The sequence below is a fragment of the Rhynchophorus ferrugineus genome, unplaced genomic scaffold (genome assembly GCF_030347505.1).
Source record: "Rhynchophorus ferrugineus isolate W39M unplaced genomic scaffold, kcgeb_rfMv2 rfM9, whole genome shotgun sequence".
NCBI classification, from domain to species: domain Eukaryota; kingdom Metazoa; phylum Arthropoda; class Insecta; order Coleoptera; family Curculionidae; genus Rhynchophorus; species Rhynchophorus ferrugineus.
The window spans coordinates 30352112-30379933 of NW_027472588.1; the positions used below are offsets into that span (position 1 = coordinate 30352112).

General features: G+C 31.4%; 1 protein-coding gene across 1 annotated transcript in view; it reads left to right on the forward strand.

The window, feature by feature from the left end:
• CadN (neural cadherin) overlaps positions 1-27822 on the forward strand; it is a 953627-nt gene that overhangs the window by 23518 nt on the left and 902287 nt on the right. The window contains exons 2-3 of the mRNA XM_076414423.1: positions 16353-17449; positions 18174-18455. Coding sequence (XP_076270538.1) covers positions 16411-17449; positions 18174-18455 — 1321 coding nt within the window. The 5' untranslated portion in view covers positions 16353-16410. The remainder of the gene's footprint in view (positions 1-16352; positions 17450-18173; positions 18456-27822) is intronic.

A 27822-nucleotide genomic window follows, 5' to 3' on the forward strand; every position in this document is an offset into this window, starting at 1 on the left:
GAATAAGCTTTAGAATAAGACTAATTAATTAAGATAATATTTTATACAGAAGATTGCTTAATGAAGTGATTTTCTACATGCCATGTATATATAATATAGACATAAGAAATACTTATTGCCAATAGGGCAGATTGTGGACTCACGAAGAGTAATACAAAAAAAAATTCAATACGATACGATAAAATATACTTGGAATTATTGTTCCATTCATTTTTTCAAATTCCAAAGAACATTAAAATATGAAATTAATTTTACACTACCGCTTGCCGGTTTAAAATAACTTAAAATGAACATATCTTTACACCATAGAAATCCTAACAATTATGTTGGTCTTCTTTTTTCACATCATTATTACGAGAAGGAATTTGTACATCTCCGGCTAATATCGCCATATAGTAAACATTATTTTCTTTCGATCACTTTTTTAACTGACTAATTTTTTCGTTTAATATTTTTCAACGCTAATAAATATACTTATAAAAGTATCGAATTAAATATTATAAAATTTACGCTTTAAATCTATATCAAATCCGTTAAAATTAACTTACGCACATAGTAACTAAACAAATATTACTGCGAAAAAGTGAAATCTTCTCATTATATAATTAAAGATCTCCTCGGTCGCAAAAAATACAGTAAAACGGTTTCTTAGAACGGTTTTAAATGTTGCATCCTTCCTGTCATAATAAGAAACCATCAAATTTACTGTTACTAAAATTTTTAAATGAACCACATGACGAATACGCTTTTCCTGGAAACGTTCGGTAAAGGGGAAGTTTTTTAGATTATCTGGAAGGAAAAAAGAGTCGACGATCCGCAGTCGAATGGGTTTTCTAATGGGTTTAAGTTATTTTTAGTTTTGGGAAGCAGTCTAAGATCGGTGCAATAAAATATGAGCATAACGTTAAACTCATAGTCATATTTCTATGGTTTTCTCGGCTGTATTTAGGTTAGGCTTAAAATCTGAGGAATTTTAAAATCGTTTGTGATTTATTTTTATTATTGCATTGGTATTTTTTACATTGTTGGTAAAATTGTATTTTTAAATGCTAAAATGTCATTTAATTACTATTATTATATTATTTAATAGCCAGTTAAGACGATATTAAGCTATATTCAAATTTTATTCAAAACAAAGTTCAGCAACTGTACACAACGTGTACCGTATAAATTATTTTATGTTATTTCTTCTGAATAGATAGCACTCTTACTTCCATAATCCTGTTTATCTAATAATCTGTGTCACATCATTTATGCCTTCTGGATTCATGGACTTATTATATCAGAATTGTATTTATTTTCACTTTATTTTCACTGAGTTTTCTTAAGAAGTGATAAAATTCTATTTTATCTTCAGTTCATTAGCTCATGAGCATATGAGGTCGTCAACTATTCATGTGAATCAAACTTAATCGTAATCGATAATCAGCTAAATTCAGTTTTATTAAAGATGTTAACCTAAGTTTAATCATTAAAAATAATGATAGTATTAGATGTTGGCATATAACGCAAATAATTGTCATTAGATGCGTGATAATAATGGTTAATTAATAATACTACTACTCATGTTTAGTAATATTATCGCAGTTTGGTGAAATAGCCTATAATTTATTACAAAAAATTACATGTGATATACTGCATGTGATTACATGTATTTTGATCAGTGATTTCTATCGGTTAAAATGTAAAGTCTTGAGGTAAACAGTTGTTAAAAAATCTAACCTAAATTCGTTGGTTTTGGTTTTCTCCACATAAGCGAACAGTTTTCTTTTTGTTACACTTTTGTTGCTGCTGCTGTAGAAACTTATTGTGTTGCTGAGTTAAAATCGTTCCATGAGTTAAAAGTGTTGATACTGATATTATTACCAAATATTAGTTAGTAAAAGTTAGTTATTAGTTTATGAATAGCAATAATTATTAGATATACACCCAACTTAAATACTCTAAGAACTTTTAGACAGCTTAGTAGTTAATGTTTCCTGAACTTTATGTGAGGTCAGAAATATTCAAAAGTATTGGTGGAAATAGTAAGATATAGTCATAGAGAAATAGAGAATTAACTTCATAAGAAATTTTGAGGAAATGTTTCGCGACGTCCAACCTGTAGATGTCGCTACTTTTAACATATTACTTGTTTTATTCGATATGCTAAAGCCGCGACGGGATCTGATTGGTTCATTTCGTTCTATGGTTTGTTTATTTGTTACACCATTTTCAATGTGCCTTCAGACAGTGTGGTTAGCTTTTTATAATCTTTATACATTAAATTATTATTTTATTTTATTAGTATGTACAAGTCGGTAGTTGAAATGCATTCTCGTTCTAGGAAGTGTTGTGTGCCCAGATGCACAGATAGTGAGGAAATGCAAAGTGATCGTGATCTTTAAGAAATGAGTCAAGAACATTAACAATCCTAAATTGGTTGGGTTAAATATGAACCAGATTTATGATCGTTACCATGTCAGAGACATTTCTGTAATACATTTAAACTTTCCTTTAAGTACTTATGAACAATTTAGTGATGGTGAAAATAATACTACGAGCCCAGAGTATCTACAAATGAAGTGAATCAAAATCAAAATGATATAGAAGGTAAATTGAAGGAGTCAGTCACGTTTCTGTTCATAATTGTTACCATTAATTTCTAAACTGTCTAGTTATACTTGTAGTGCCGATTTCCATCGTTCCAGGCCCACAACCAGGGTGTTCGAAGCAAATGTCATCGACATTTGAACAAACTCCATAAGGTAATGGTAAAGTTTGTATTCATTCAGTCGGTAACTCCCTTTCTGCCCATTCTTACCGTTAATTACTTGACTCTATAAATTCAGTCCAGATGTTTCTATAAGAGCAAACAAAGTTTTACGTTGTACCGTAGTGTATACCTCAGGTTACTTAGTAAAACTTTTGAAAAAAGAAATTAAGTGTGATTTTTGTTTACATTCAATTATGAATAAATCAGTAGGCCCACAACCTGATACTTATTCTATAGAGGCAAGACAATATCTCGTGCCCCAGACTCCAACAAAATTGTTTTGTTATAGTGTCAGTAGGTCTTTGAGCTATATCTTTTATTTTATTCAGAGATTGTGCCAAGTAGATAATATAACAAAATTTTTGTGAAATGTTAAAAAAAGTAAATTTAAAATCCTTCAATTGTACATATCTTTCGGATAAAATATTAAAAGGGACTAATAAGGTGTGTTATATACTTTTGAGTAAATTAGGAGAACAGAATATTAAGAGGGAAAGACTCAAAGTTTGCTTTCAGTATAAGAAAATGATAGATTCTATTAAATTGGTGGCACTAAACAAATAAAAACGGAAGAGATAATTTTGATTTGTAATGCACCAAAGTTTTTGCTTATGGTTTTATATATATATGTATATAATATTTATATTTTATAGATATATTTATTTTTATATTATATTTATCTTTAATTGAATTTTATTTAATAAATTATATTTCAGAAAAAAATTGTTTTTTATTTAAATTTGATTTGTCAATTAAACATGATGTCAAGGCTGTCACGTGCCAAACATTACTAATGAGCCAATCAAATGTCTTCACAGTAAAATATTTTTCTTACAGGAACCTATAATGTAGATTTAAATTGACCAATCAAATTATTTGAATGGCCCATTATGGCTCTTTCTGGTTGTTGGACAAAGCAAAACTTTGCGGCAGAGTCCCCTATTGAGTTGCATCTCTATTACTCTATGGATATAGCGTACTATGTGCTGATAAGATTGAATGATAGCATATCAAGTATTGTTGAGGATATGTGAAGGCTTCTGCTGCATCTAGCCTACCCACCAGACATAGCGCCTTCTGACTACCACTTCATCAGACTGTCGCAGCATGGCTTGCCTAGAACAAGGTTCTGAAACGTTGAAGAGGCGCGAATATGAATCAATGTAAAAAATGATGAAATGAATATATATTGTACCAATTTTTCTCAATAAATACATTTTTAAATAAAAAAAAACATTATCAGAATACAAGCCTGATATATATATAATAATTTCAATGTGAGAACAATTGAATTCAAGTGATTGTGAATTTAAGAAGAATTTGAGAACAAATCTTTGGAAGTTAATATTTAAGTCAAAGACAAGAACAACTTGCAGCAGTATTAAGTATACTGTTGCTTAATTGTTTGTTTTACAATAAACACTAAGAAATAAATTTATATTGTGTATTTGTATATCTAATAATATATATTTTATTTTTTATTCTGTATACTTGAGCATCTTAAACTGTATATGTAACAAAAAATTTTGTTTTGTTAAAATAGAAGAATTATTTTATTTTTTTTATGAATTAATGTATGGATTTTTTAATAAATGAGAATTATTTCATTAAAATTTAATTATATATTATCATATTCAAAAATTCTTCAAAAATCAAATATAACTGTACCAAAATATATAAAATTCTCCAAAAACACATGTTTCTTTGTTTATTTATTTTGTAATCAACCATAAATAGATCAAAGCCAATTAAATAACAATCTAGTGGAAAATGATCCAGTGACCGCGTTAATATATTACCAAAGACCAGGTAAGAATCATATTCTTCTAGATCTTTGGGGCCGATAAAGGTTGCCGAAATTTACGATCCTAAAATTAGTATTTGCTGCTTTTCGTCGTTGTGTTTGTAGGCCGTGAGATGTCCACACCAATAAAGGCGGGTTTCTTATCTTTTTGTATCTTAATTGGCCGTGACTTATTTAGGATGGGCGGGGACTGGCCATTATCTTTTGATATTTCGGTTTTTTTTTATCGAATGATTCCTTGTTGATACTGTTAGGGAGAATCACTTTAATTAGTTAGTTGAATTCTTTCTGTTGTGTCACAATGAATATTAATAGAATCATCTTGAAATTAAAATTAACAATTTTATTATGTGCCAAGTATTTGTATATAATTTAGGAAAGGTACATTCTTTTTAAAAAAATCTTTTTATTTACTTTAAATCCATTTTAACAGGAAAAACTGGCGACTTTCACATCGCATAATCTGACATACACATTTTTTTTGATAGATTTTTGATTAGATATGCTTAGTACAATTTTAATTATAAAATAATTTATTACTACATTTCATTTGTACTTGGATCAATTCACAAGCAAAACGAGTGCGAGATAAATACATCCATATGTATTCCTCAATTATAAAATTATAATAACTTAAGCTATATTTTACACTAAAAGTATACACTTTATTTAAGTTCGTATGGTTTGGTTCGCTTGAATTTTCTCATGCAATCATGCGGGTTGTCCAGTAGTTGTATTGCCTCCACGTTAGTATGATTTAGTAATATGTTTTCGTCTTTTAAAGCGAATGCTTGGATAACTTCGCAAATCCATTTGATTTCCAGGTCATCGTGCATTTCTTCGTTAGTTACGTAGCGATAGACATTGGTAATTAATCGAACAATTTTTTTTCACAGCATTGGATGAGTAATTGATTTGAATTTTTGGTAGAACACCATATTTGCACCCCATAGGTTCAAATTGGCTTTATGATTATCTTATAAATCAACCTATTCGATCAAGTTGAGAGGATTTTCAGACTAACTAGTATATTTGTTTTATTTTGGTTCTAAAGTGTTTCGCTTTTTGTCTAACATGATGTTGCCGTAAACATAGCATTTTTTTTCGAACAGCCCAGCTCATTTTAGTCGCGCGTTATAACACTTTCTTCCTGAAGAAACGACCAAAAGGATGTATGTGGTGATTGTTTCATCTGGACCGCTTTTATGTCTAATAAATCAGTCCATTAGTTTGTTCCTGGTGGTCTTCTGAATTACACTTTTTTTGTCCAAATTTTTAGCCAAGTTTAGCTTAGTTTCGCTTTAACCATTGTGTTGTGTAGAGGTCCAAATTTTATTATGGATAAATATACTCCACAAGAATGAGCAGAAGTGATGAAATGTATCTTTTTATAAAATTTATTCAAAATAATCGCTCCACTATGGTCTCTCAGCGGAAATTGCGTCAATGGTAGCGGAACTCTTACTATATATGGAACGGATGCTCAAATTTCGGTGTTTAAAAATTGCATTATTTTACGATTAATTTACTGAAATTGTTCTTTGGTGGCCACATGTTGTGAACTGTAATGCTTGTGCCAGAAATCCTCGAACAAAGTGTGTTTTTCAAGGCAGGGATATTTTCTTATTCTAATAGTTTATGGCTAGGTGATTGTGAGCACCTTCAATAAACGGTTGGTAAATTTATAGAACTTACTTATTCAGTTATGATACTTTTGCCTGAGTTCCTCTTAATTACATCAAGGAATGTTTCGACTAAATTCAGAGTCAACCTGTATTCTGTTGTTAATATTTTTTTCTTGTTAAGTAAGTTAATACTGGAGACTGTAAATAGAACTCTTACAATGTTGCGTCATCAGACATCAACAATGCCGTATTAATCGAGCAATATAACATATATATAGTCTATTTAAGGTTATTTTGTACATATGTCATCTAAATTTGTAACGTCAAAGCGTCGCAATGTTGCCGCATCAATTCTGGGTTTTAGTTCAGTTTGGCTTTGCACGCAACAAAATTCTAGTTTAAATAAAATAATGAAACAGTATTGGAATCGTTTATTTTAACATTATTGTACATCTAATGCTTATATGAAGGACTTAAAACTACAATTAAAAATATACAGGTATAATAAATTGTAGGTTAAAGTTAATAATTTTGCGTACGTTTGACAATCGGACAACTATGACAGCTTTGTTTGGTTTCACGTTCACACTTATCAAACAGCATTATGTCTCAAACGAATTTACAAATTGCGACAGGAAATACATTAAACATCTTGATGATGTATGTACAAAAAAACTTTGAATATACTATATGTGTATGCATTTTAGTTTACTAGATTTTATCTACTATTTCATTTACCCAGTGTGGTTACTGACGTGGCTGTTGTGGGTTTATTGTCGGATTTGACAATAATTTTTTCTAAATTCCAGTTGTATTCATTACAACAAGCCCCATGCTGAAAATAGTCGTAGGTTCAAAAATCCTAAATCAAATAATTCTTGTACGATACAACAAAGGATATCTTCATAAATTCCTTACTACTACTCTGTTGTGTCATATGACCAGACTAGTTTTAGTTCATATAGTCTTCTGCTGGATATAATATTAGTAGATACGATCAATATTTAAAATATTGAACCTTTAAAATAGTGTTATTTAAACAAAAAACTTATAATTACTTATAAAACTAATAATAATTAAATTAGAACTATAATTAATTAAATTAAGTTATACCAATTAATTTTTTTTAATTTAAAAGCACTTGTTACACATGTTACGTTATGAAATACAACTATCTAGTCACTTCATATTATTCTTAAAATCTATACCTAAGAATTCTTATATACCTAAGACTTAAATATAATTAACATTTGATGGATGTACTCCCACTGGTGTATTCCAAATAGTTTGAAAAAATGGCTCACTTCTGACATATGGCTTGTGTTAGCTCAAAGGGTTTCGTCTTTTCAATCTCCGGGGAAGCCTTTGTTGTTACACATATCTCTTGGTGTTTTTCTCGCAAAATGTTCCTTATTTTTGATGTGCAAGAAACCATGTACCGTTAAGAATACTGCGAATAATTTTTTGGTAAGTTTGGATTATGTTAATAGAAGATTTCTTTGTGCAACCCCATAAATGCACACAGGCTTGAAACCAACAATGGCTTCAAGATTTTTTTATATAATAACAGTTTACTCTTGAGTGCTAATTCGGATTGTCGTTTTTGTCATGTCAAATTTTTTTGAGTTCTTCAAGCAAACTTCTGTTCGTTTCTTTCTCACATGCCCTTTTCACTTGAGCTTGGCATCCAATGTCATACCCAAGTATTTAGCTATGTTCGCATACAGAATTACTTTAGAACCAACCAATCAAGCAAGAAATCTATTTTTTTGTATATGAAATCTACATATGCAGTATTATCTGAAAATATGGCCACTGTTACTCCTGCATATTTAAGGACATCACTAGTACAGAATAAATACGATATCGATCTAATGACACTACCTTGTGGTATACCCGCATATATGGGTTTCATATATTAATATTCGTCACCGTATCTTATTCTGAAATGACGATTGGAAAGATGAGATGACGAAGAATGAAAGCTTTGGGCGACATCTAGAAATATTGCTGTACTAATTCCCTTTTTTACAAATAATTAATAAGAGATTATATCCTATAGATCTATGAAAATCTGTACAAACCAACAACCTCGAAACTTTTTAATAAAAAAATTATGTTTCTTGCAATTGTTTCCGTTGCTGGTCGGTCTATCGCTTTGTTTTTGTAATTACTTAAGACAATCAAAGGCGTTAAAACGGTCGCAGGCGTCGCAATGAATGAATGAGCTATCGATGCGTGTAAAACCATTACAAACCGAACGGGATAAATCTGTTGTGTTTTGACATCGATTAGAAGTGGCGTTACGCCGAACAGAAGGCCAATTAAAGTTCGCGCTCTTGGTTTTTTTTCTAGATCGTCTAGATGGCGTCGTCTGGTCTGGCAGAGAAACTTGATAGGATTGGTGTTTTTTTTTGACTATGACTGTTTTTCGTACGTGTCGTTGGTGGACAGTAGTCGGAGTTGATATAATTTGAATCATGCCATTGTAATGCGATGATTGTAAAAACATATTGTTTCTGTAATTGTGTTCGGTTATTCTTAATGTCTTCAGGCTTTATGGTAAATATTTTTTTATTATGTATAATTATTTTGTTTTATTATGCAGACCGCAATTATTGATTTGTGCGCTGTTTGAAGTTACCTTTCATGATACTAAAAATGAATTAGTTTCGACTATTTGTTAAAAACGTGTATGATGATTTTGAAGGACTACCCCATTACATAAATAAAAGTTTTGAAGTAAATAGCCAGAACCTAGTGTGATGTAATGCCTTACTAATCACTTTTCAGTTCGTATGATAATTTGACAAGTTTGCTATCAAATATTATTTCAATTATATTGGGTTATATTTGTGCATAGTAATGTTTATCGATGGTCTACAGGTGGCAATAGTAATGCAGTGGTAGAAATAGCAAACAAGTTGTTTTTTAACTTTCCAATAAAGATAAAGTTAGAGATAACAGATAAATTGAAAAGTACCTGGCCTATCATAGTAAAACACATTTTTTTGGCAGAATGATTTTTTTTATTCAACATAATTCTCTTCAAGGGTTATAGCGACCCTCCAACCTTTCGATACCATTTTTGTAGTACGATTCGTCCTTTGCTTCAAAATAGGCCTCACTTTCGACGATTACCTCTTCATTCGACGAACATTTCTTCTCAGCGAACATTCTTTTGAGATCTGAAAACAGGATTCGCTGGGGGCCAGATCTGCAGAATACGGTGGATGAGGAAGCAATTCGAAGCCCAATTTATGGATTTTTGCCATTGTTTTCACTGATTTGTGACACGGTGCATTATCTTTGTAAAGCAGCATTTTCTTTTTCTCAAATGCGGCCGTTTTTCCGCGATTTCGCCCTTCAAACGGTCCAATAATGCTATGTAATAGTCGCTGTTGATGGTCCTTCCTTTTTCAAGGTAGTCAATGAAAATTATTCCATGCGCATCCCAAAATACAGACGCCATAACCTTGCCAGCCGACTGTTGCGTTTTCCCACGCTTTGGATCGGGTTTATTGTTTGAAATCCACTCGGATGACTGTCGATTGGAGTTCGGAGTGAAACGATGCAGCCATGTTTCATCCATTGTCACATATCGACTCAAAAACTCGGGCCTATTACGCTTGATCATCTTCAAACACTGCTCCGAATCATCAACTCGTCGTTCTTTTTGGTCAAAAGTGATATTTTATCAACACGTAAAATTCTTTTTTATCCGTTTTTTTTTTCACAATAACAAAAGTTGCTTCACTCAAAATGCTATAATTCACAAACTAATGATCCGACAGGTGTCAAATTTATACATGGTTCTTTTGAAGATCAGGGCCAACTAAAAACCTTATAGATTTAATTCTAGTAGCGCCGTCTATGTTTCAAGACGAGGACTTTTCAATTGACCTGTTATATGGCCAAATCTTGCAGGGCGAGACTAAATAGCTAAATCTTCAGAAGGTGATACCATATCGAGATTAATAACACTACACTTACTATCAAATAAAATTTGAGGTTACGTTATATTTGTTTTGTTTATTGTAATCATAGAGCTATGTATATGTAATTTTATTTTTGTTCCTGTTCCCTAGTGCAATGTACTGCAATTGGCTTAGTTATATCTTTAGAAGATTTTCCAAGTAGATAGAAGAAAAATAGCTTTTAATACTATTAAAGGACATATATTTCAAAAATAGGGAACCATATTAATTGGCTTACAAAAAGGTATTAATTAATTTCTATCATGAGCACATCACTAAGAGCAAATACCATAAAATATTTAGCGTATTGTACATCAAATAGTTTGATTAATTACATTTCGCCAGGCCATAATGCAGTTCACAACTTGTATATTGATTGTCTTGTATATTGATTGACTCTCTGACTTAATATGGTGGATTGTTGTAATTTTTATTTTTATGTTTTCTAAAACCATAGTGATCATACCAATTTAAAACAAATAATTTTTCACAGCACCTTTGTCCTATATTATTGCTATACATTAATGCTTTTGTGATTCTTTGTTACTCACATGATGCCTCTTTTAAATTATACGTCTATGTTATATTTGCTTATTCTGGAATAGTTTTAGAATAAGCTAGGATAGACTTTAAAATAAGTTAGAATAGTATCTATAATTAAATTGAGATTATAAGTTTAGTTATACAGTAGATCACTTACAGAAGTGATCTACTACATGTCAGGCTAGTTATATTATATAACTGAACTCATATAATAATACTTATTGCCCACGGGCAGGTTGTTAACGTTCTAGTAGATTAATTAAAAAAAATATTTGCTTATTGTAATCTAGAATCTGTTTTTCCATATTGTTGAATATTGGTAGGTTGTTTTATTATTGTATGTTCTTGACATAATGGTGTTGATTAAATAATTTTTTTTTATTTAGGATTTTTATAGTATGGTATCAATACGAGGGTTGAGCTACAATTATTGAGAATAAAAAATTCTATTAATTATTGATTAATCACGCAATACAAATTGTTGATTATTAAATCGTGTAGTATTTTATCTATTCTTCCCATTACTGTTTGTGGTACAGATATCGGTCATATGTAGTTAAAAAATAATTTACTGTGGCCTTTGTTGGATAAATGAAATTGACATGTGAACACATTCAGATAATAATAAACTATGATTTTAAGCATGAAAAAAGTTTGAAATTGACGTTTACTGGCCTTGCACCATCATTATCTACGGTTTGTTGATAATATAAAGAATCTGAGTGGGGTTGAGAGTCTGTTATATACGTTGTAAGACGATAAGTTGGTGCTGCTTTAACTACTGCTAACCTCCAAAATACTGTTGCAGTGAAGATGGTGTGAGACTGAATTACCTGTTGTTTGATAGTATACAATTTGTATATTGGGTCATTGTAAGTGAAATCAATTCTAGTTACAGGAAAAGGGCCAGTTTTTACAAAAAGCGTGCTTGAGGTGAGAACGTTACGTGTGAGTGAAGTGAAGTTCTGCGTCAAATGGTATGCTAAAATCTTTTCACTGCCTGTTTGAAATTAGTTATCAGGAACGAGAGTCATGTTATATCAAAATATCACATGTTTTGATATGCCTGAGGTATTTTTTTCAGGTATTTCAGCTCATTATTTTGCTGAAAACAAAACTCCAGTTACGAAATTTCTACCATATGTTCCATATTTAGCAATGTGTGACTTGTCTAATTTGTCGGCTAAAACAATAATTCGCTATTGAATATGTAATAGTAACAGAAGATGTTGATATAACAACTTTGTTATTTATAGTATGTATGTGATAATTAATATCCTATAGTTTTTTTTATTAAACGATTAGCCGTGTTTAATTTAAACCAGTTGTTCACACTATTAACATCTTCAGCAACTGATTTAAATTGATTGAAATTTGACACTTAAAGTGCCTGTTTATTCGTCGCCGTTCAACGTATTGCCAACCCCTTCTTGTTTACCATTTTTTATGATGAAGATCAACCGACAGAAGGGTCGATAATGTAAATCATTTTGAACTGTTGACTTAACCCCTTTATGAATTTGTACTTGCCCTCTGGCGACTTTTTAATTTCCATAATGCTTATCAACAGGGGTAGGAGGACTTTTTAAAGTTTAGGCTGTTCTGTCGAGTCTGCGATTTCTTAAAATTTGTCTTAATGTTGTATAATTTTATTTTGATTTTTACTTTAAAACAAAATATCACCATTTCCTTTATTTTGAATCATACTTTTGTGTATTATTATAATGTCTATTAAGGAGTTTTTATTACATTATTAATTTTATAAATTCATTATTATAATCAATATATTACCATTAAAGAGATAATTTAATTTTTAAATAATTATTTGTGAACTCGGCAGTTTTCTAACTTTTACATACAAGGTGTATAAATAATTTTTGATTGTTTTCTAATTATTTGAAAACATTTTCAGCGAAAGTGGTACCATGTATTTTATTTGTGCCTAAGTGTATGTATGACAAACGTATCAATTTCAATGTTTAGCAATCCCTCATGGCAATGCCTCATGGTTAGTTAGGTTTGAACTTTCATTTAAATATTTATAAATATTCAACTAGATTTTTGTCAACAACACTACATTCACAATTTCCAAATTTTTTAACTTAATTTTTCACATAAGTCAAGTTATTACTATCACGTCCTTTTAAAAAGCAATCGGTCTCTAAATGCCTTCAAATTAAAGATGTAAAATAAATTAAATAATTGAAAATAACAGACTATTGAGATTATTGAATTGGTAACAAAAAAAAACGAAAAACTATGTGTGTTTTCTTTACAAAATCACTAATATATGAAGGTTCCTTTATTGCGAGATTTCCCATAATACAATATAATGTTTTAAGCCAATGGGTTGCTCATGGAAGAAGTTAAATGTTGATTATGTATTTTTTAACTAATTTGACAATCAGCTGTATATTTTCTCATTTCATCGATAGTAATTTTTCCGTCTGTGAATATACTATACTATGACTCCAGAGTTTTATGACATTACAATGATATTTTTTGATGCCGGTCGAAAAAGTAGACTTCCTTGATGCAAGCTAATTCCTTTCAATTTTTTTTAATATAAAGTACTGGAATTTTGCCCTTTGAGCTAGCTATTTAAATTGCCCATCAGTTTTTGATTGGTGGACGAATAATTTTATCCATAAGATGATTGTGTGGAAAAGAGGAAATGTTTCAATCAAGACTAAAATCCTTTTTCGAACGTTCATCTTCTAAATCCTTCTGCATAGCCTTAAGAATTGGACTCTAGCACTTGTAAGCTTGATACTTTATGATCTTTGATGCGGTGTTTAAGGAAAATTCTACATGTTTCCCTTCGAGGCCAGATATATATGAAATCGTTTAAGATGGGACAATCAGTACACGGTTGAAGAACAAATTCACAGGAGCAGATTTTGATGTACATGTCTGTTGAATGAAAAGTAAACGAGTTCTTTATTGACTTCCGTAGCGAAATCGACCTTTTTTGAAGGTCAATGAATGGTCAGTTCTGAAAAAGACATGGAGCAATATCACAGAAAGCGATCTGACATGGTTGCCAAATGTGGCGAAATTTAGTAAGAAATATTCGAAGCCCTATTTGGCACCAAAAGCAACGTATTGATTAAGAACTAGACACTCTACCTAGGCGCTGACTATGGATTCATGATGATAAAGATGACGATGATAAGCAATGTTCAAAATTTTGAAGTTAAAAAATGGAGAAAAAAAAAGTATTATTACATATAGCTACGAATATAAATGTTTTAGTCTTTCCGTGACTGAGCGGTGTATTTTAGGTACCATAGATACGGTTTCCTTTTAATAACTTTCCAAATGCTTCATTGATTTTTATTTCCTTTCAGATAATCCTAGAAAATATATTACTAAGCCCATTTTTAAAATAAGTTACTAAATTCAGTTGGAATTTGCGATGAAAATCTGAATTTTCCCCGCACGGTTTGCAGCGTATTGAAATCCTACGCGTACAATGCAAGTCTCATCGCAAGATATAGAGAATATTTATGTTTTGCTTCTAGAAGATGGCCATTTATGGAAAATGTTGATATAGCTGTACTCAATGCCTATATCATATGTAGTAAAAATGTTCTTAATTGGAAATGTATTGACCGAAGTAGACGACGAGTTTTTTACAAAACTCCCAAAAGTTCTAAACGGTAAACGAAATAGCAATAATTTTCACAAAACTGTAACAATTGCAATAGACTGATTTCTTGCAAATAGCAATGTCGCGAGTGAAGAAATCCTACTAGAGAGATTCAACATTATGCAAATCGAAGATACAGCTGTTGTGTCAGATTACGGGATAGAAAGACTAAAATATTATGCAGTACATGTAAAAAGCCCATTTGCAATGTCCACCGAGACGAAACTGAAACATTTTTATGCCTTGACCATAAAAATAATGATTTAAGCGCAAAAATAATTTAACGTCAAAATGCAAATATTTTTTTAACAATAAACACACTGTTCAAATTATTAGAATTTTATTTTATAACTTTGCAAAAAGTCATGTATAATTTACATAATTTATCGAAGTGTTGCAGTGGAATATCGTAGTTACCCTACACCGTCTGAAACGTAATTTTTATAGCAGGGTTCCGAAAGGGTGTATATCTTGCTCGTATGTATTATCAAATAAAATAAAACTAAATTGTATTTGTAATTGTAGAGGGGATCTAAAGCCAGCCTGATCTTTAGAGACCTACCAGTACGATCAATCAATAAAACCCTTTATTTTTGGCCGCGCCACGAAATCAACATTCATTTATTCACAACAATGTTCATAATTACTCTTTGACCAACCGGACGGTATTAAACTGATGACCCACTTTCCTGCCTTGGCTTTCACGAAAAATCCATCCCGGTTTTTTATCGATTTATTACGTCTACGCTGTTTAAACAAAAGGGAAAAACATTCGACAAGCGGTATCCACCGTCGGTTCGTCGATCATCCATCAACATCGTCAAAAAAAAAAAGGAAAAAACGAAATCGAATTTAATTTTTACATGAAATGTGTTTTCTGTTGTATTTTTATTATTGGTGTTTGTTTGTTAACGATAAATAAATACAGGACTGCCAATTGATTTTGAAGTATCTTTTGTGATATTATAATTATACGGCAATTATGGAACGTTATTGACCGGTTATTTTTCATTCAAATTGTTCCATTATTAAAACTCTACCATGGGTACTCACTGCACGAACGATTTGAGGGTATGGCTATAGTGACCATTTTTCTAAACTTAAAAAGTGATATTGGTTTATTTACGTCAGTATATATGTTTTAGACCTCGGGCAATGTTCGTCTCCTATTTTTCAGATCTATTTCTATGATTTTATTTTTGTCGCATGTTAAATAGATGACTTCATTTCTAATATGATCTTGGAGAGAAAAATGTGTAATTTCTCTTGAGTTTCGCATTTCAAAAACCTCAAGTTTATGGATGTCAGACCGTAATAGTGCCCAAATCTTGGAGCCATATAAAAGGATAGAAAAGATAAGGGATCGAAGGCGTGGATTTTAGTACTGGTTATAATATATCTTCTCTTCTACAAGCACTATATTAGAAGAGCAGAAGCTGCTATAGCTTGGCCGATTTTGACTTATTACTTCAATGGTAAATGCCAATTTTTTTTTCTTATATTGTAATCACAAATACTTGAACTCCTTCTTTAACTCTAGATCCCTCTGCAGTGTGAACTATTTAATGAAAAGTTAGCAATGGATACGCCGGGTAGAAAGCAATTGCATCCAAATTTATAGATAGTCCCATCCTTTTGATAAGGACAAGTACGAGATGGTATAGTTGAACGAACGACTACTTCCAATTAACTGTCTTCAAACTTTCTTGTCGAGAATTCAATTTTCAATAATGCCATACCGAGTAACTCATTAATACTAAATGGAAAATTATTTGATCTAGAGGAATGTCAGAATCACCGGATTAACAATTAGATTGAACTTTTTAACAAATCTTTCAATTGATACTTTACGCGTTTTCACCAAAATATATTTTCGATCAAAATTCATGCAAAAACTTAATATATATATATATATATATATATATATATATATATATATATATATATATATAGAACTTTGAAATAAGTGATGATTAATTTTACTATTCTTTTACAGATCACACGTAATATACCGCCAATGCCTTACCACACCACCAGCTGAAAAACCTCATACCATGACGAAGATGGAGTCCTGGTATATTTTGACGGTGTTGGTCTTCACCATAGTTTCGGCGGCCTCCCCAGACACGGTGTCCGTAATACCTCATGATGCTCATCCCGGTTATAGCGTGAAAAAGTTCAACGAGCACTTCACGCTGGTCAACTCGTCGTTCAGTCAGTTCTTCACTATGCTTCAGGACGGATCGATAATGACAGTTAGCGACGTGAGTCCGTTGGTGGATCGGCCGGTGGACCTGTTCGTGATGGAGAACGACGGAAACACCACCAAACAACATTTAGTGCAATTATACGTGTTAGATCGACGGAACATGTTGAGTTTCAAGCACGAGGATGACGAGATTATGGGAAGGGTCGCCGAGAATCAACCGACGGGGACGCGAGTGTCTGGACTGACGTTATTGCAGGCTTCCAGCAGTATCAACATCCCAGTTACTTACAGTATAATAGCAGGGAACACTGGACAAGCATTTGAACTGAAGAACAGTGTGACGGGAGAGACCTTGCCTAATGTAACAGTCGATAACTCCGGAGGTGTTTACGTCGTAACCGGTCAAGTGTTGGACAGAGAAGACGTGGGTAGATACGTTTTGACGATTCAAGCGAGTGACCCAAGTGGAATAAACAAAGCCGTCACCAACATTGTGATTGAAATTGAGGACGAAAATGACAACAATCCCGTTTTTACTCAGAAAGTATACAGATTCGTTGTTGGAGATGATTCTTTGGAAGGAGATAATGTTACTCTGGCGTGGAAGAGGTTCTCATCCATAGGAAAAGTAGAAGCAACTGATGCGGATGGAGATAAGGTTGCCTACAAGCTTGTGACGCCTACTAGTTTTCTAGTAATCGTTCCCCAAACCGGTGACTTGCTCTTGGCTTTGGAACCAATCGAGGAGGTCGAGCTGGAACTTGTGGTAGAAGCACATGATTTACGTATCCCCAGTAGGACATCACCTAGACCAGCTCAAGTCATCTTTCATTTCAAACCACCAGAAGAATCGACGGCCTTAGATTTACAGTCACTCCAAGAAGGTAAATTTAGTTCAAAATATTAGCCACTATAAGTTCTTTTGTCGTTATGTCTTCCAGTTCATCTAAACTTTCATTTATTATTTAAATTAATAATATTTACTTCATCTATTAGGTTTTTCTTTTCTTCTGCAGTATCTCCATTCTCTTCTTGCTCATTCGTTCCATTGCCCTCGTTCTGTTCTTCTTCCCATACTCTATTGATCTGTCTTATGTGTTCCTCAATATACTCTAAGGTGTTAAGTTAGTAGTAGTGTGTAGTGTTAAGTTAAGTCAACTAAGTTGTCTCCTATCTATGTACATTTCAACTATTTCAATATTGAGATTTCTTCTTATTTCTCATTCTACCAATCTTTGTTACAGCGTTGTTATATCATTGACACTTGTGTGATATTTCCTTTCTACTGCTAGTATTCCGCTTTTATCCCTTCTTGATAATATCAGCATCTTTCAACCGGATGTTGTTTGGTCTATATATTGCTTTGTACAATGGAATTATTATTTATAATACAAATTCATCGTGTTCCAATTCGCTTTACTATATCCAGATATTTCAATACATTTTCTTATTTTAATTTTATATCTTCAATTTGGATGTGTATTCTATTAGCTTCTTATTTACAACTGATTTTAGACGATATTCTTTCATTTGTTGAACATTTAAAGATCTTTAAAATAGTATTTAATCATATTATAGTAATAGTAATAATAATATTATCAATTCCAGATGGAGAAATTCTTCATCGAGAAAAACGTAGAGTGACCAGAGCTGTACGTCCGACCAAGAGAATCGAATTCACTGAAACTGATGGTGAGATCGAAGGACGTGTGGTGTTCCAACTGGAGAAGGAAACTGACAAAGAAACATTCAAAATAAGGGACGAGAACAGTTGGGTTATCGTTGAACCGAATGGTTCGGTGAAAGTGAGGAAGAAGTGGGACTATGAAGAATTGGGACCCGAGAAAACCATCGACTTTTGGGTTACTATCACCAATGCAGAAAAAGGAGGTAAGTTTTCGTTTATTGTTTACCCAAACATTTTGATATTTCGTATGTGTAAGCAGGATATACAATCATATTACATGTTAAAATAGAATCCTCAATATTTTCAAACTCAGATTATGGTATCGATTAAACAAAAGTTTCAAATTATATTTCTAGTATAGTATGTATCGATGACATACATAATAATATTAAAACAATAAATAATCATTTTCTTGGTATAAAGCCTTGAATTTTGTATTATTTTAATCAATTTAGTGGTATTTTCTTCTACCACTTTTATGTTTACATTTTTCAGAGTATTGAATAGTTCACAATTCGATGAATAAGAATATCTGTATTGTTACATCAATCAGTCTTATGGGAGATCAAGTCATCTCGAGGTTTTCTTTCATTTAAGTCTAATATATCATTTTTTGTGATGAGATAAAGAAATAAGGTGGGTGGATGGTGATTTAATAAGCTTCAGGTTCTGTAATTTTCTGTTGAAATAGTGACTATAGGCGATTAGTGATTAAAATCAAAAGGATAAAGACGAAAGCTACAGTTTCAATTTTGTTCAGATAGGTTAGAATTTCGTTGTTGGATACGATTATTTTGAGGATCACGTAGTCTACAGTATACACCAAACACATTTCAAATTTGTAGGAAAAATAAAAGCAACTGATACAGATGGAGATAAAATTACAAATAAGTTGAAGATATCAACTAGTTCAAAGTAATTAATAAACAACATTCTGAATATATTTTAAATTGCCTTTTACTGCTGTTTCGGTTAATTTGATACTTTTTACCACTTTTATTTATCTAGCAGAACTTCATGCTTGATTTATTATTTTAGAGCGATGTATCAGCTCTTTTTTTTTGAAAAAGTGACAAATAGTATTTTCAATCATTAACTCATTATTGTTTTTGGTCGATTTAAATGTTCTTTTGGCGTTATTAGGTTAATATCCTAATTTTTTCTTCCACAACTTTGATATAGCATTATCAAAACTAATTTATTATGATGTTTTAAATAATTCTTCTATTGGAGTAAAGTAAAAATGGGTGTTCAGAGTAATAGCATTGATCAGAGTCAGTTTTGATGACTACTTTGATTGACTACTACGTCTAACTCTAGAGGTATGCTAAATGTGTGTAGCAGTCACCAATGTCTAATCCTTATCATATCAAATCATTTTTTAATATGATATTTATTATTGATATTATTTTTACGAAAAAATTCTTGCACCAATAAATTATTTTCAGATAATTATTTTCAATTGTTTTGAAAATCAGTGTTAGAAAGAAATATTTTCTTTATTCAAATTATTTAAGATATTTAGGATGATATAATTTACGTCAAATATGCCTTGTTTTGTTCGATAACTTTTTGTCATTTTGAAGATAATTCTCTTATGCCTCTATCGTAGATGTGTTTGCCCCTATTGGTAATAAACAAAATCGGTAGTTCCATAAATCTCTCTTAAGGAGAATTTTTCACCAGTAAAATACTTCGCCATGGATTATAAATAGGTGGCAATCTGGAATATAAGCAAAATGGACTTTCTAATGAGCTCCAACAGCTTCTGACAAGTCGCTATCGATGCGTGCAGCTTGGCGTTGTCTTGAAGTAACACTATTCCAGTTCTAGAGGCCAAGGTTGACCACTTCTGGACGATCGCCTCCTTCAGACGCTCTAATTGTTCACAGGATAAGTTTGAAGTAAATGTTTGGCCGTAGGCTATCAGTATTACGTAAAGCTTCTTTTTGAATAGCCTTTTTCAAATGGTTCCAAATGACTTTGTGGCCAATTTTTAACTCCTGGTAATAGAAACAGTGCTTATATGCGTCTCATATTTTCATTCGAAGAAAAACTGTAGTAAAATATAGCGTAACTATTCACAAAACTGCTAAATACGTTTTTTTTTAGTAAAAATGTCAGCTCTCTAATGTTACATCAACTTCTTTCTAGAAGATCGATCTCTTTACATCTCTTTTTAATAAACCTGATATTAAAGCTATAGTCACTCAAATAACGTTAGCTTAATATCTAATATAAAAAGCTACATATGCAAAAGATTCATATAAAAAATTTAGTAGGGATTTTTATTGGAATTGTTAGGTAAATTCGAATACTTTTTATTCTAGAATTTATATAAATCTATACTAAGTTTGTATTTCTACGAAACCATGAAATAAATATGAGTTTGTTATTATTATACAGCCCGGACCTGTATAATAATACTGTAAAAATAAACGGATTAAATACTATTCGCTAGGAAAAAGAAAACCAACAGAAGGTACTCAGGAACAGACTCCGAAATATCATATTTAAAAAAAACGAGGAAGAATCCTTTATCGACAATTTTTACCGATAATATTTGGTTTGGGCTCGGTGTTTCCTTTTCAGTAGTTTTTCGATTTTCGTCCTCGGAATCCAATAACGAAAGTTTCTTGTTGGACTTCGGATTTATATCTTCTCGCAGTTCCTCTGCAATTTTAAAGTTGCGATTGGATTTTCGGAAGCTCCGGCTTTAATTATTTTTTGATTGGGAAAGTTTAGGCTCGATTGTTTTCTGCTTTCTTTGTCTTCCTAATTGGATGGTTCGATTTATATCAATTCGACGTCAGATTATTTTTCAATTTTATAATACCGGGGTTGTGTTATATGGTGCGCGATCTTATCGCGTATCTTCAATTTTAGCCCTTTACGTGAATATTTCTAAAATAGTAAATTTGGGGATACGATAAAAAAATTGGTGGATCAGTTACTATATTTTAAAGGTGAATGAAATTTGCAAAGTGGTTTACTGCAATTACAAAATTAACATGTCAATTGAAAAGTCCCCGGCCTACTATAGTAAAACACATTTTTTTAGTAAAATTGGTTTTTTTATTTAACATAATTCCCTTCAAGGGTGATACACTGATTATAGCGAACATCCAACTTTTCGATATCATTTTTGTAGTACGATTTGTCCTTTGTTTCAAAATAGGCCTCAGTTTCGGCGATTACCTTTTCATTCAACGAAAATTTCTTCCCAGCGAGCATTCTTTTGATATTTGAGATTCGCAAGCAATTTGAAGCCTAATTCATGAATTTTTGCCATCGTTTTGACTGACTTATGACACGGTGCAATGTCTTGGTGAAGAAGCACTCTCTTTTTCCTCAAATGCGGCCGTCTTTCGGCGATTTCGTCCTTCAAGCGGTCCAATAGCACTTTGTAATAGCCGCTGTTGGTGGTCCTTCCTTTTTCAAGCTAGTCAATAAAAATTATTTCATGCGCATCCCAAAATACATAGGCCATAACCTTGCCAGCCGACTGTTGCGTTTTCCCACGCTTTGGAGCGGGTTCATCGTATGCACTATACTTGGATGACTGTCAATTGGACTTCGGAGTGAAATGATGGAGCCATGTTTCATCCATTGTCACATATCAACGCAAAAACTCGAGTTTATTACGCTTGATCATCTTCAAACACTGCTCCGAATCATCAACTCGTCGCAGTTTTTGGTCAAAAGTGAGTTCGCGTGGCACCCACTTTGCACAGAGCTTTCTCATACCCAAATATTCGTGAAAGATATGATGTACACGTTCAGTTGATATCTTTAGAGTGTCTGCTATTTCATTCAATTTCAATTTACGGTCATTCAAAATCATTTTGTGAATTTTTTAATGTTACCGACGAAGGTAACAACCTCTTTTGGGCGTCCATTGCGTTCACCGTCTTCGGTGCTCATTTCACCACCTCTAAACTTAGCATACCAATCCTTGATAGTTGATTTTCCTGGGGCAGTATCCTGAAACTCGGCATCAAGCCAAGTTTTTGCTTCAACTGTATTTTTTCCCTTCAAAAATTAATATTTTATCAATACGCGAAACCCCTGTTTATCCATTTTTTTTACAATAACAAAAGTTGCTTCACTCAAAATGCTATAACTCACAAGCTAATGATCCCAAAACATATGCTGTTAATTCTAGTAGCGCTATCTATGTGTTAGGCCGGGCACTTTTGAGGGTATATGAAAAAAAAGGTATACCATAATTTGATTGTGTGTTGAACTATAAATATCGTTGTTGATAAAAATTCTTATATATTGAAATATAAGTATTATTCTTGTAAAACTTCACAGTTAAGATTACTTCAACTATTTAAAATGACAAAAAAAGCTGTACAATGTATGTTACAAATTAACAATATTTCATACAACAAATCTGAAATTTGTTTCTGAACACAATATGTTCAATTCACTTGTTCATTTTCATTGTATGAACATAATTAATGGATATATCACTAGACATAATTCAATATAATTACTAAAATTCATAATACTAAAACGCTTTAAGCACACTAATAACTGTTTGCATTAAAAAGCAACACCACTTATATATGATTTAGAGGTATTTAAAATCAATTTTAACGTACTTTTATACGAGCGACACGCAGGTTACTCGTGGGAACCGAGGAATATTATGATGGATGCTGTTCGAGCACTTTTAATGTTCGGGAGAAAGTTTCCACCCAGGCAAAACAACAATTACGGCAACGAAGGGAGACGCATCTCTAATTAGTGATGTTAAATTGGTTGATTTATTGTTGGTTATTATTTAACAGGGATTGACGGTAATTAAATTCCATCTAATATGTCGTCTATTGTCATTTACTTTTTAGGAGTTAATTGAATAGACTGGTCAATTATTAAGGATTTTTAGAGACAACGAAATATGGCCTAGTCCAATAGTTTAAATAAAATAATACAATCCACATCAGTCTGTAGAAGAAGAGAAAAACCTCTTCATGATTTTTTACGAATCTAATTTAGTTTAAATAGATTTTTATATGCAAAAAATAAAGGAAAAATTTGCGCTTGATATATATCAATCTAAATTTGCGTCAAAACGTTATAGTAATAATGGCTTTTGGGTGTAAAGTGTAAATAACCATAAACACAAAAAAATGTTATTTTTCAACGGCACTTTTTGCATGTGAAGCAAATAGACTCATCTCCAAAACGGTTTTGTATAAATGTAACTGAGTTTCTTTGACGCAGCGCTGAATATCCTCATTCAATAGATAAGCGTCGTGTTCTTGATTGTAGTTCTCTTAGCATATAATTTTTACGTCAGATAATTTCATAAAATAAATCAAGTGGTGTTAAAACATATTAATTATCAACTGAGAGTTCTCTTATAGTGCTTTATTTTTACTAACTCTTAATTGTCAGTCTAAATTTTTTGGTTACAAAACACTCGAATCTTTTGATAATCAAAAAACAAATACATGAAACTGAGATTCTATTTTTAATTAAAAATAGCAAAAAGTTATAACTTAAGTTAAATATATTTCTTGGTTTTGAACTATATCTTTATTTCCTGTTTATATTTGTAGTCATATTATTGTTATATTTATAGTAATGTATCCTGGTTTAAGCTAAAAATACCGTGTACAATGGAAATAAAATCCCCCAGTAGTATTTTCTAAACAACTTTAAAAATAGATTTCTTATATGGTCATAAAAGAGGTTGCTTGGTGAGTCGGTTACCAGTTCAAAGGAAATAACAAAATAATTGGAGTATTAATGATGCAAAGTTTATATTATGTGATTTGTTGTATTAATCTTTGATATTATGTCACAGTTGTTATATAAATAGTAAAATTGCGTTATCACAATTGAGTAAGTAACAATGACTACGCTGAAAAGTGATGATCTTTTGCAAATAGTCGATTAGAATCAGTGTCTTCAAGGATACTGGGAATTGTTTCCAAGCACTAAGATGAACAGATCTTATTGTGGTAATATTTTTCATTGTTTTCTTATTACAGTAATTATACGTCTCTATGTTTACATCTTCTATCGTGTCATTTACTATTAATAACATATCTCGATTCACCTAATTGTGAGGAATAATAATATTTTATATACATTTTTACATATTTTTAATTAAGCTTGTCAGGTTTATATACTATTTTCGTTATTACATAAATAGCAGAAGTCTCAATATATTAGGTTATTGCGATTAGGTTTTGCATAATTGCTTTACTAGAGAAGGATATGTCAAGGTATTTATATTGCTATGCAATGCTAGTCTTTCATGTGGTGTATAATATGATAAAATATTATACATTATAGACAAGAAACCGCAATATTTTAAATTTATTATTATAAGTCGTTTATTGAATAACTGTGTATCTGTATTTAAAAAATGTTATTATTGTTATAATTTACGCTACTTTTTTTCATGTAAAAAAGAAAAAAAACATTGTGTTTCCCATTTAAGTGCCCATCTTAACATAAAACATACGTTATATGCCAGGTCATAACTGTCGCTTTTTTAGAAGGCGGAAAGAAAATCCAGGCTTTTAAACATGCCTAGGAGACACTGACTCTACAATATGTTTATTTGAGTATCCAAAAACATTTTGCTTTATTACATCGCGACCGCTTTTTCCAACTGATGCCTCCTAGTTGAATCATTTTGAGAGTGTCGATAAATAAACACCAACGAGTTCCGACCTATAGAGTGAACATTGTTTCTATAAAATTGTTATTTTAAGAAAATATATTGCCACTTCTTAAAATTCCTTAACATTTGTTTGTAGTTATTTCCGCATATTTATTTATGATATTAGTTCGTGACATACTAAACAAACTCAATTTATTAACGCATGATCATATTTTTTTTTGGTTTTGGTTACAATATATAAGTTTCTTTATTTAATTTCACTGTTATATTTTATATAACTTTTTTAATTAAATTATTTTAATTACAATTATAAAAAATAATTTGAAATCAGAATGAAGATATATTATTAGTATTAATTAGTTATTGACGTTAATTAATGCTGTGTCGGTAGAACTTTTTTAGTTTTCGTTTTTTCGAACGTTTCTAAGTAGTTTTTTTCACATGTGACTGTTAGATATCATGTCCACTTTGGCGTAGTTACATTGTTGAGTCCCTTGTCGTATTATGGCAATAGGTATGTGATGGTTACTCTCGTTTTTTGCCTGTACTGCACAGTTCTTGATATGAAGAGCCTTTTTAAACTGATAAGTGCGTTTTTTATTCTTTTCAAAAGCATGCGGTACCTATATGACAGCTACTGTTTACTATCTGCTACTGTTACAACTTATCGAACAATTTGGTTATATATTTGGTTATTTGGCAGTGATATTGGTCGATTTACCGGGTTTATCATTTCTTGGGTCTACATTCTATTTGGATTAGGTGGGATATCATATCCGTCAGCAGAGTGGAAATTATTTGCTAAGTAGTGAGCAAGTAATTCCGCTTTCTCGTTGTCTTTATATGCCAATATGTATGAAAAGCGTTTTTAAACTGACAAGTGTGTTTTAGATGTATACTAGCATATAAAAGTCCCAATAAACTAACAAAATGTTTAATATTACATAATAAGGTGTTTAAAGGAATTATAGATTTTTAATAATATGATTTTTTTTCTGAAATTTCATTAGATGTATACTAGAACAAATAAGTTAAATATGAATTTATTCCAACATAGAGAATTATAGGTAATGTTAGAAATATCAATTTATGTATGATGTAAAATAAAATTCTCACATTCTATATCCCTCCAAATCATTTCATTTGTACCAAATTACGTCTGATGAAAAATGGGACCCGTGTGACAATTGAATGGGTAAACATTCATGCCTGAACAGCTGTATGCACAGAGCACAAGACCTATATTGATGCCATAAAAGGTATGTGAAAGCTTAGTAGGGCGCAAAAGGTCCCATTTGTTACTTCAACTTTCATGGACACTCTTAACGTGTAAATGGCCTACTATTATGGTCCTTTTATTAATATATTGCGGTTTTTTTATGGATTGGTTGGGATATAATTCAGAAAAAATATGTTTGGAAGAATAACTAAATTATGTTACAAGATTGATGTCTCACTAAAATGGCAAACGTGTCATAAAAATAGTAGTTCTATGAATCTCAATGTTGTATCAAGTACATTGTTTAATGTTTTCTTTGAATAATTAGCAGCTTATCTTTAGATTAACTTACGTGCGCTCGCATATATGTTTGTAGAACTATATATAATCTAGCAGATAAAATGAGGAAAGTTCCCTAGAGACATTATAATGTGCACATTATCCAAATATCAGTGTCAACATTATGATTTCATAGTTTTTTTGGTATTTATTTTGTTTTGAAAATTTATGACAAAAATGCTCTTCTTTCTATTGTAGTTGTTTTGCTTCGTGATTCAAAATAGATCTAAGTATTTGTTTTCATAAAACTTGTATAGAAGTTCTTATTATTTGATAACTTAGAACTCTATTTCTCAAATTCAAATTTTCACATCTAAGGTCCTGTTTTCCTTTTTATTGATATTTTATTCTATATATCATTTTATGAGTATCTGTATATATTCTTGTTCGTAATGTTCAGTTTTTGTAAACAAAACGTGACAAAAATGTGTGAATGCTTGTTTTTATTAACGTTATATTGATATATGATTCGGAAAATAATAATAGTACGAGGTGTATGAAACAATAATACTAACAGTACCAACAGAAGACAACTAATATTAAAAGTAATATATTTAGAATTATCTTTATGGATCTCAAAATAATCATTAGTTGAAGAGGAGTGAATGAGAGAGTGGGACATTGCGCTCTGTAATATCTATGTGATTTCAAAATTTTTGGTCAGAATTCTGTAAGCTTCAAAATCAAACGATAATATTAATGACAAAAATTCTTTAAAAAATATTAAGCAACATTGAAAAGTTGTAGGAGGGTGCAGACAACAGGTTCACCGAGCAATTTCCGGATATTGATTTTTTTATTTACCAAAAAGTAAGTGATGTAGATGAGGGAGCAAGCATGACCAAAAAGTAGGTGTTGCAGTGATTTTTGTTTTTGAAGTTTGAATAAAATTTGAGCTTTTGAAACCCTCTTCAAGAAAACAACAAAAAGGGACAAAAAAATGTAAAAGAATTAAAGCTCGACACTTAAATTTTATGTACTTTAAAGTCATTTTATATGGCAAAATGAAGTAGTTAATCTGAATATCTATGTCCCTATATAGCACCTTATGAATTTCAAGAATACAGTGTCTGTAAAAACTCTGAATTGGACACGATTATGCTGTGATCTGATGCTAGAATAACACTTTACACAACAGATCACTACAACTACTTTCAGATGACTGTTGTTGTGACAGAATCCTTTGTGTAATGATTATTTCAATATATTCAGATATTCAACTATGCATTATAGATCACTTTGAAGGAATTATAGTGATTTTAAGATTTACTATTTTGGTTGGCGATCAGGTCCTCTGTTTAATGGTATGAAAATAAAAGTACTGAGTACTGAGATGTTGCACCAGTACAGATGAAATAATTAA